The sequence below is a fragment of the Nannospalax galili genome, unplaced genomic scaffold (genome assembly GCF_000622305.1).
Source record: "Nannospalax galili isolate Female #2095 unplaced genomic scaffold, S.galili_v1.0 scaffold536, whole genome shotgun sequence".
Lineage (NCBI taxonomy): Eukaryota > Metazoa > Chordata > Mammalia > Rodentia > Spalacidae > Nannospalax > Nannospalax galili.
In genome coordinates, this window is record NW_008337057.1 from 669498 (window position 1) to 680516 (window position 11019).

The 11019-nt window shown below is 38.1% G+C and overlaps 1 protein-coding gene across 2 annotated transcripts in view; it reads right to left on the reverse strand.

The window, feature by feature from the left end:
- The window catches only part of Sacm1l (SAC1 like phosphatidylinositide phosphatase), a 57044-nt gene that overhangs the window by 33209 nt on the left and 12816 nt on the right, over positions 1-11019 (reverse strand). The window contains exons 2-4 of one of the 2 annotated variants that reach the window (XM_008831927.3): positions 7072-7169; positions 4237-4311; positions 1168-1295 (exon numbers count right to left, since the gene is read on the reverse strand). In XM_008831927.3, coding sequence (XP_008830149.1) covers positions 1168-1295; positions 4237-4311; positions 7072-7169 — 301 coding nt within the window. Of the gene's footprint in view, positions 1-1167; positions 1296-4236; positions 4312-7071; positions 7170-11019 lie in introns of those variants that run through there. The other variant, XM_017797847.2, reaches the window with a different exon arrangement.

Sequence of the window (11019 nt, forward strand, 5' to 3'; positions counted from 1 at the left end):
TTTGGAAGAATGGTCTTACATTGCCCAGTGCTCCTTGTCACATCATTTGGCGTATCTATTTTGTCCTTGATAAATTGGTACAAGCCTTTCTAAGTCTAAATCAGTTTCTGCTGTTTTATTCTTTGTATTCTGAATGTCATAAAATACTTTGGGGGGGTTTCTTTAATACAAAGTGTATTGCAGTCATCACTTCCTCTTCCTCTTTCCTGTCCTAGCCACTTCACTGCCCTGATAAGGTCACCTTTACTACCACCTCTGGCTGCATACACAGTGTCTATAGACTGGTGATAGTGTTACGATCCCACAGTCAAGCTACTTCTGAGCTGCTACCATTCTTCATTTCTTTGCACTTTCATTTCTGCTAGGCTACTTCTTCGGTTACTATACTATGGTAACTAACCTTTAAACTGTGTTTCTGGGGGATTCATGATAAATAAAAGAGGTAACTGATATTGGAACACAAGAACTGGGCAAAGAGAGGAGTGCCTGAAAATATATGCACACGCACATGCATGCATGCACACACACACACACACACACACACACACACACACACACCACACACACACACACCTCTCACGTAGTTACATGTGATTAACAGGACTGTCTGAAAATGTATGCACATGTTCTGTGTATACACAGGTGTGCACACACACTCATATAGTCACATGTAACTAATAGTGAAGAAAACTTTCCTCTAGGGAGGGAATGAAAAAGAATTTCAAATGTATCTAATAGTTTATTTTTCTATAGAGAATATGAAGCTAAATCTGAATACTGAGTTTTTGTGCAGTCTGTTTTCCCTTTTTATTCCTCTATAAAAAACTTTGCAATTTGAAATGTTAATTGTTTTAAAACAAAACTAATGAAAACTAGTAAAATATATGAACTGTTTTCCAAAATATTTTTTATGGACCGGCATGGTGGCACACACCTTTAATCCTAGCACTCAGGAGGCAGAGGCAGGTGGATCTCTGTGAGTTCAAGGCCAACCTGATCTACATAGTGAGTTCCAGGACAGCTGGGGCTACAGGGAGACCCTGTCTCAAAAAGACCAAAAAAAAAAAAAGACTAAAATATTTTTTATGGCTAGGTAGAAAGGTAGGCAGAACAACTTTCTTTATAAGCTGTTTAATAACTAATCTTGAAAATTAATACTTTTATTACCTGAATATCAGTCAAGTGCAACATTGTCTTCTTATAGGAAAGGACATCAAAGTCTGTGGCTTTCCAGATTACATGATTGAAAAATTCACCTACTTTCATCTTTTTGGTAATGACAACAAGATAATTACCTGCAAAAAAAAAACATAGCCAAACATAAATATAAAAAATGCAACATATCGGAATGAAGATATTTTCAGAGACAGAAAAAACAAGAAAGCCTAAGCAAATGATGAAGGTCTGTGTAGATTTGTTATGACATATAAAGGATGAGACAAATATAATATACACATAATCTTAAAATTTCTAAGGTCATAGTTTAGTCAACTAGTTTAAGGAACAAAATATGTCTAGTCAGGGCTTATCTGAGAATGTTCGGTTATTGCCCAAGCTTTATTTACATAGTCCATGGTAATTAAAAGTACCAGACTGGTGGAACTAACCTTCTTGGATGTTTAATACTTTGAGGCCTATACTAATCTGGTCAGAGGGACTTACAGGACAGTTTTTGCTCCTTGCCTTCCAAGGTTGACTAAGTTCTGGGGGATTATGGAGCATCTCTCAAAATGTCCTGTAACTGTGGTGAGTCACCTGTCCTCTTGTTCAGGGAGGCCATGGAGACCCCACCAGGTAGACTTGAACCAGTGTCCAGACTACAAAGAAGAGGGTCAACACAGAGGAAACATTTCCTCTACGCTTCCAAGTGAAGCCAGTCATGGTTGAGTAGGACCTCTGACTTATCCTCACATAGATGGAACTGGTAAAAGAAAGGAGCCAGGGGCTTCTCCCAAGCCCATATGACCCCTGAGGAACAGATCCTCAAACAACCTTAAGTGTAAAAATAAATTGGTTTATTTGGGCCAATTGTATGGTCTTAAACATCCAAAAGGAAAGTATAACCAAAGATTAAAGTGATCTATATATTTATTTTAGAGTTCAAGGGATTACACTTCCCAGGCATTAGACTTAAGTCCATATAAAATGTTATTTAGACAATCATTTCTCATTTTGTTTCTAATCACAAAGTGCTGCTCAGATGTAAGGCTTCAAATCTCAGTCTGCAAGTGGGTCTGTAGTGCCCACTTACAACTAAGGGAAACAACCCATTATTATTATAAAATGATGGCTAAATTTGTTTCTCCCCCATCTAGAAGCCTTTGCAAGGGAATTGACACTGATTCTAGCCACTCCAACAGCTATCAAAGTGCCTGAAAAGAATGTTAAGAGTAGCAAAAAGCCCCAGTTAAAAAAAAAAAAAAAAAAGAGAGAGAGAAAGAGTACACAAAGTTTTTCAGGAAAAAGTGATGGAAAGATAGGGGAGGAGTTGGAGAGGAGGGAGTAGGCATGGATTTGATCAAAACACCTTATATGCATGTATGAAATTCCCAATAAATTTTTCTTTAAAGTTAAAAAAAAAATGCAGCAGTAAGGCTGGGATGTAGCTTAGTTGCAGAGCCAGTGATCAGCATGTTTGAGGCCCTATGTTAAAGCCCTAGCACCATCACAAAAACTGGCCCCCAAACAAACAGAAAACAAAAAGTAACAGTCCTTGTTTTTAAACTTTAGAGTCTGGCAAAATGAGACTGCACTGTGCTACTCAAACAAAAGGCTCATTTTTAAAGCATTCTTAAAATTTATGAATAAAAGGACTAGTGACACATTATTTAATAGAAAAATTCCTATTAAAAGGTTAAATTTGGAGCTGGAGAGATGGCTCAGCAGTTAAGAGCACTGGCTACTCTTGCAGAAGACTTGGGTTCGGGTTTCAGCACCTATGTGGTGACTGTAACTCCAGCTCCAGGGGATCTCATACCCTCTTCTGGCCTCCACAGGCACTGCACAACATGGGTACACTTACATATATGCAAGCAAAACACTCATACACATAAAAAGTTAAAAATTTTTTTAAAAATTTTAAAACACTCATACAGAGGGGGGAAAAAATAAAAAAAATTTTAAAAATCAAATTTTCTCTCAAAAAGATAAAAGCAAACCTTTCAATGATTAAAAGAGCCAGTTCAGGGGCTGGAGAGAGGGCTCAGCGGTTAAGAGCACTGCTCTTGCAGAGGACCTGGGTTCGATTCCCAGCACCCACATGGCGGCTACGAACCGTCCTTAACTCCTGTTCCAGGGGAATCTAACACCCTCTTCTGACCTCCACAGCATTGCATGACACAGGTGCACTCACATACATGCAGGCAATACACTCATACACATAAAAAATAAAAATAATAAATGAGAAAGAAAATATTTTTCCCTCTCCTGCACTCTCAAAGCATACAGGCCTCTGCTTATTATTTTTTCCTAGGTTATACTGCAAACATCAGAAGTCATGAGATCTGACCAGAGCAGGGCAATGTCCCCTCTACACCATTCCTTTGTCCTCTACATCACTCTAAATTGCAGATAAAATTGTTGGGGCAATATGCCAAGCTCGTCACTTATATACCTCTTTTACTAACTATGAGTAAGAGAGTAGGAACATTCAAAGTCTTTCATAACTCGGCATCTAGTACAGTGACTGAAACAAAAAAAAACTTTTTAAGAAGTTCAGTGAAATGAAAATGCAAATGAAAAGCCACCTTCTTCCACATGCCTGGAATCCCAGCAGTCAGGATGCAGAGGTGGGTAATGTGCTGGAAGCCAGCCTTGACTACAGAGGGAGTTCAAGGTCTCACTATAGAGTGAGACTGTCTCAATTAAACGATAAAAAGCCGTCTTAATAACTCAGACCAAGAACTGTAACACACTGTCATCTCAGTATAAGGTTGAAGGTAGCGAATAGCCTGGTCCATCAATGCATTAAAATTTTAAAAATATTCTTAGAATTTGTGATGCTATCTCGTTAACTAAGGATTTCAACTATAGTTGGAATAAACCATATGAACCTTTCTTTTAAAACCAGTACTTCAGGGTGATAAATTTAACCACTTAGGAAGTATTACTTTTAGAAACCAAGGACAAATCCCTAACCTAGATATTCACCTCAAGCACACAGGAAGAACAAGTCCTTTTCATACTTGTTGTCAACTTAATTACCTTCTTTGCCAATCTTGGCTTATTTTCTCTTACCTGCCACCAAATGGATTGTGCCCAGTATCCCAAATATTGGTCGTGTAACAGCTGAAGGAGGGACATCTTTTTTTGCTTAAAAAAAAAAAGAAAAATAATAGAAAAAGCTCACCAACAAAAATGAAAATTTAGTTAAACTTCAACTAAGTCAATTTGCACAACTATTCTACGAAACTAGCATTTCTTCATTAATGTCAGACCTCTATTTCTATAGAACATAAAGATGTCCATTAGACATGGACAGCTGGGGCTACAGGGAGACCCTGTATTGGAAAAAAAAAAAAAAAAAAGAGGACAACACAGTTTCGTATCAGGCAAACTGTAGGTTATTTTTAATGTTGCCAGGAAACTAAACAGTATCCCTTTAAGAGTAAGTGGAAGTGAAGTTTTGAACAAAATTTTAACCTTCATAGACAACTCACAGAATATAAAACTACCCACCCACATCTGAGATCCAATGGAAGAAAGAGGAAGAAGAAGAAAAAGCCTCTCTTCCTGTGTCTAACAGCAATGTAGGTAGGAAAGGATGGACCACGCTAACCTTGATTTCTATCAATGCCCATTATTAATAAAATTCTACCTTATACAATTTATCTTACAACTCTTAAGCTTTCAGTTAGTAACTTTCACAAAACACATTTTATAGTACTCTCCATTAAAAAATAATGCCCCAAGGGCAGCTGGGAGAGTTCAGGTCAAACAAGCTTGTGCTTGATCTCAAATTACCTCTAATCCATCTCTACAAAGTCATAAAACACATTAGAACAGGCGGCTCTGAGGACCAACAGTTTAAAAAAAAAAAAGCCATTCCAATCTCTAACCCAAAGTTCCCCCAAGTTTACATGGCTAGAAAACTTTTTGTTTGGTTTTATGAGTCTTTATTTCGTTTTTTTTTTTTTTTTCAATGTATTATTAATTTGCATCTCACTGCTGTTAACTGAAGTTCTGATTCTTTTTTGTTGTTCTTTCTGAGATAGGGTCTCCAGTAGCTCCAGTTAGCCTGGAACTCACTATGTAGACCAGGCTGGCCTTGACCTAAAGGTGTGCACCACCACACCGGCTGAAGTCCTGATTCTTAAAGGCAGTCACAACAGCAACTCTGTTATTCTAAATAACTAATTCTGAATAAAATAATCCTAAAAGAGGTCAAGATTCGGCTGTATCCCTCCTTAATAACTCAATTAATTTAGTAATGTTACTCCATAAATAACTAACATGAAAAACAGGCATGAGCTACATAGCAAGGGCAAGGACAGTCAAGGCTGCACAACAAGACTGTATCTATGATAGATAGATAGATACAGTCTTGTTGTGGAAAAAAAAAAAAAAGCTTGTTTGAAAAAAATAACTTGAGGGGGCAGGAAAGATGGCTAAGTGGTTAAGAGCACTGACTGCTCTTGCAGAGGACCCGGGTTCGATTTCCACCACCCACATGGCACCTAACAACTATCCTAACTCCAGTTCCAGGGGATCTGATGCCCTCCTCTAACCTCCGCAGGCATTGCACAACACAGGTGCACTTACATACATGCAAGGAATACAGTCATACACATAAAAAAATAAGCAAACAAACAAAAAAAAAGCTTGAGCAGAAAACTGTTCAGAGAAAATTCTATCATTCCATTTGGATTATTTAACACACTCAAGTGTTCTACTGAAATCTAACATTTATTAACCAGTGCACGATAGCATTAAAACTATAGTAATTTCTAGGATATATGTCAGTTTTTCATGGAAGAAAAATAATCTTTCCATGGCCACAGTCTGCATTCCCAAAGGTAAAGAGAGACTGGGCAAGAAACAGCCAGTGGGTCAGCCCCTCAATATCACAGATTTTGTGTCAAAGTATTGCACTGTGTCCACTGAGGATGACTCAAAGCACCTGACATCAAATCTGTCTCAACCTTCAGCCCTTCAGTCTATTCAAAGGGGGCTGCAATGTCTACTTATAAATAAAGTCACTGTAAGCTCAACTATAACTGAGAGCACTCTATCCAAACCCTTACAAAGCAGTGGTGTGCACCACTCTGCCTGCATAAAGGAGTATCAAGTAGTACGAGGCAGCTCTAGAAGCCCATTACCTTCAGACTAATTGGCTACCTTGAGAAGGGAGCCATCAAGCAAACAGACAAGAAATGTTAATGATCAATCTAGAACAAAGCTCTAATGCCATTTATCAAAGGAAAACTATCTAAAGGTACTTATGAAAATAGTTACACAAATAAAAATCTTAATCATACTTTTCTTACAGTTTACTAATGCAAGAAAAGATTTTTATATTTCATTGTTCCCACTCAAAAGATATTTACTGAATGTCTATTCTGGTTTTGATTTTGGTTCTGTTTATTTGTTTGAGACAAGGTTTCACTATGTAGCTCTGGATGGCCTGGAACTCACAGAGATCAGCCTGCCTCTGCCTCCTAAGGGCTGGGATTTAAACCGATGAAATGACATTCTAATGGGATATTGCCTAGTGCTAAACCAATAATATATGACATTTTAATGTGATACTGCCTGGTATACTGCTTTGTCATCAAGATTATTTCACATTAATTTCTTCAGAACTCAGAGTGTTGCACACGCACACAAATGGGGAAATTTTTTTCATACCCCAGGGGAGCAAAAAAAAATGGATCAACAGACAAAACTCAGGAAGAATATCACTTGCTTTGAGGTTCCCAAGTTTAGTTACTGAAGTACATTTTACTTCTCATGGTAAAGTATCCTCACAGTCATGAAACTCTTCAAAACAAAAGCAGCTATCAAAACCCTACACTTAAAGCTGAATTTCAGTTCAAAATCTTTCTGGGATACCCTGAAACTGGCCATACATACCTGCGAGGGTGACCTCTGTGGACACTCGGTCAATGGTAAGTACATCATCTGCTCCATCATCACAAGCTTCCACATAGAACTTTTCAGGTGTAATATGCCTGAGAAGAAACCAGAAGGCATAAGCCAAATCAGGATTTTACAACAATTACAGTCAGATTTCAACATGGTATATATAACTTTCTGGTTTCTAAACAGATGACAATAACAAGCTTACTGTCCTTATGAGTTTACTGCAATTCCTAACTTGCATATTTAATGCTGGTAAGATTTTAATTTGCTGTAAAGACATCAATTTGAATTACATAAGAAAATAATCAATTCTAACGCATTACATTCAACATCATGCAGAAGGCAGTACTGCATAGTAACAGCAGGACACAGAGAGCCGGACTACACGTTGTGTGACCTCAGGCAAGTTCTTTATCTCTTCTGCTCTTTCCAACTCTCAGAGTAGTATGAATTAAATAGGCCAAGCTTTATTACTCAGTGGTTGGTAAGCACACTGTAAGCAAGATGCTGTATTAGAGGCTAGGGATACTGTTCAGTGGAAGAGTACTTGCCTTATACATGCAAAAACCTGGGATTGATTAAAAAAAATATGTAAATAAAAAGATTAGTATTAGCTAAAAATACTAAGAAATTGTTTAAAATAAATTACTTAAATAGTCAGGTTCTTTTTTGTCAAAATACCATATATACTTTCCTGGAAAAAAAATCTATTCCAGAAAAAATAAGATATAATAAAATGAATTATAAAAGGGGCAACAATGGGGTAGGGATAGAGTACACAAATTGTGCAAAAATAACAAAATAACAAAAGTAACAGTTTGTGCCTCAAGACATCAACTGAATAGGGGCAGGAGAGATGCTCAGTGGTTAAGAGCATAGGCTGTTCTTGCAGAAGACCAGGTTCAAATCCCAGCACCCACATGGCAGCTATCATCTGTCCATAACTTCAGTTCCAGGAAATCTGACGCCCTCTTCTGTCCTCTGCCGGCACTGCAGGACATGGGTGTACTTGTATACACGCATGCAATACACGTATACACATAAAATTTTTTAAAAAATTTTTAAAAAACAGATCAACTGGATAGCTCAGGCAAGCAACTCAACATAGTTACGGACTGACTCAGAAAATGTGGAAAATTAACACAGTAAGGTAAAAATTCAGGCAAAGAGTGCAGTGAAGTAGAACTTTAAGGCTGCTGTTACTAGAGGTAGAATCCAGGAGCTGCCTCCCCACCAACCCACGTAAGTCCAAAAGACAAAAAAGCATTACTCTCTATTGTTGGCTCCCCAGACTTCAAAAGCAATCTGAGGCCTCCCCTTTTCCCCTTAGCTTTTCTACTCCGATTTTGCCTCACTTCCCCTATGAAAAATCTTACACAAATCCACACATCATTTTCTACCAACTCAAAGTTATCTGGAGTCACAGAAATGTACCTTGTACTGTACTTACTATTTCTTATTATATATTTTCTGAAGACTAACCAAGTCTTGATTATACAAATATATCTTTTATGGTTGGCCAGTAACTAAATTGTTAATATTAGAATAGCTTCCTTCATTTTAAGGGATATGCTAAGAATTAGAATTAATGTCAAACACAATAATATACAACAAAGGCAAAGTTGCTTCAAATATGTCAATATTCAAGTCAACCTAAATTTAGCAGTTCATTCATTGCTTTTTATTACTAGGTATGTCCCACAACACAAATGTTATGTATTCCCCTGTGATGGGCTGTTTTCTAGTTTGGGGTTATTAGTAATAAAGTTGCTGTGAACATTCTTGCACAGAAATTCAGGCAGTATGCTCCTTCTTCTGAATAACTCACTATCCAGAGTACAACAGTCATGTCTAACCAGCACAGTACATGTATGTTTAATGTGCTGAGGAGGGAAAAATTGGAGAGACTGTGTGCTTAAGACTTTTGGGGGTGACAGATGTATTCTGTAGCATGACAGTGACAGTGATAGTATAAAAATCTTGAAATTTACCAAACTATATCTCTCAAATATGTCCAGTTGACTATATGCACTATATGTCAATAAAACTATAAAAAGAAAGCAAAGTCAGAAGTCCTACAGCAAAGTCAAGGACTCTGGCCTATTCATCACAGGCTAGTGACCTCTAACTAGTCTTCAGTCATTTTAAGTTTGTCCTCAGGAACCAAGCAAGGTGACAGATGCCTATGATCCTAGCACCTGGGAGGCAGGATTGTAAGTTCAAATCCAACCTGAGCCACATAGTGATCCCTGCTCCCCCACCCCCAACTTCAGCCCACATTTGCAGAGGCATTTTATGTAAACAAAAGTAATATCCAAGTGTAACATTTATTGAAAAGTTATGTGCTAAGCACTATACCAGCACAGGGGACTAGAGGACAGGTGATAAAGCACAGAACACAAAAAGAAATTATCAGTAAAAAGCAAACCTGAAAAACAAGACTTCTCTAGAAAGCCTCTGAAAAGAGTGCTGTTGCTAAATAAAGATGGTATTTTGATAAGCTTCACCATCTAGAGTCTGTCCATGCCGCCATGTCCCTCAAGTTTTTAAAGAATGTGCTGTGGAGCAAACACCTTACTGCACTCTCTGAGGCTTAAGCAAACCTGAGACCTGAAAAAGCCATGTGAAATGTTTCTTTATGTGGCCAGTGCTATTACAGAGTCTTATCCTACTTCAAGTGTCCCATGACACTCCATGAATTTTTTTTACAAGGTTCACATCAATTAACAAAGAGCCTCTCCTCACCTGACTTTTAAACAAATGCACTGAGAAGAAACAGCTAATTACCAATTCTGCTTTGGTGTTAAGTAAACCAACAACAAATGATTTATTCCAGCCCCAGCAATGGCAAAGCAACCACCCACAGTCAGTCATTCAAAACCTGTTTGTAGGTCCTATTTATATGAGAAATCAAAACTCACAAAACTGATTACCATTTAATCAAAACACTACTTCAGCCAGGCATGGTGGTGCATGCCTTTAATCCTAGCACTTGGGAGGCAGAGGCAGGCGGATCTTGGTGAGGCCAGCCTGGTCTACATAGTGAGTTACAGGTCAACTTGGGCTATAGGGAGACCCTGTCTCAAAAAGACAAAAAACAAACAAAAAAATAAAACCACTACTTCAAGGGCTAGAGAGATGACTCAGCAGTTAAGGGCACTGGCTGCTCTTGCAGAGGACCTGGGTTCAGCTCCCAGCACCCACATGATGGCTAACAACTGTCTATAACTCAGTTCCAGGGGACCCAACACCCTCTTCTGACCTCCACGGGCACTGCAACTGCATGACACAGATGCACTTACATACATGTAGGCAATATACCCATACGCATAAAAAAATTTTAAAAGCAAAACACTACTCCAAAATTTTATAAAAAACTTTAGAAGTAGTTACACTGGAAGGCCTGGAGATTTACAAGAAACACAGCTGTTCTAATCTTGACTGTGCTTGTTACTAGCTACATATTGCCACAGAACTTCTGGGATTAAAGATACATGCTACTGCGTCTGGCTTTATGTGGATTTGGGGGATCTGAACTCAGGCCCTCATGCTTACACAGCAAGTACTTCATCCACTGAGACATCCACCCGAGCCCTAAAGTAACATTCCTTAACACTAGAGAAAAGCTGTACATTTTCATGATAGGACTCCTGACACAGGACCAAAAATATTACTCTAGTAATGTTTTAAAGAAGTAGTGTGTAGAAGGCATGAGTCTTTGCACACAAAAAATATCTGAACAACTTAATTTTGGTAGAATAACATTGGATTTAATTATATCCAATTTATGCTGGGAGTGGTGGTGCACGCCTTTAATCCTAGTACTTGTGAAGCAGAAGCAGACGGATCTGTGAGATTGAAGCTAATCTGGTCTATATAGTGAGTTCCAGGTAGGCTGGGGTTACTAGAGACCCTGTCAAAAAAAAAAAAAAAAAAAAA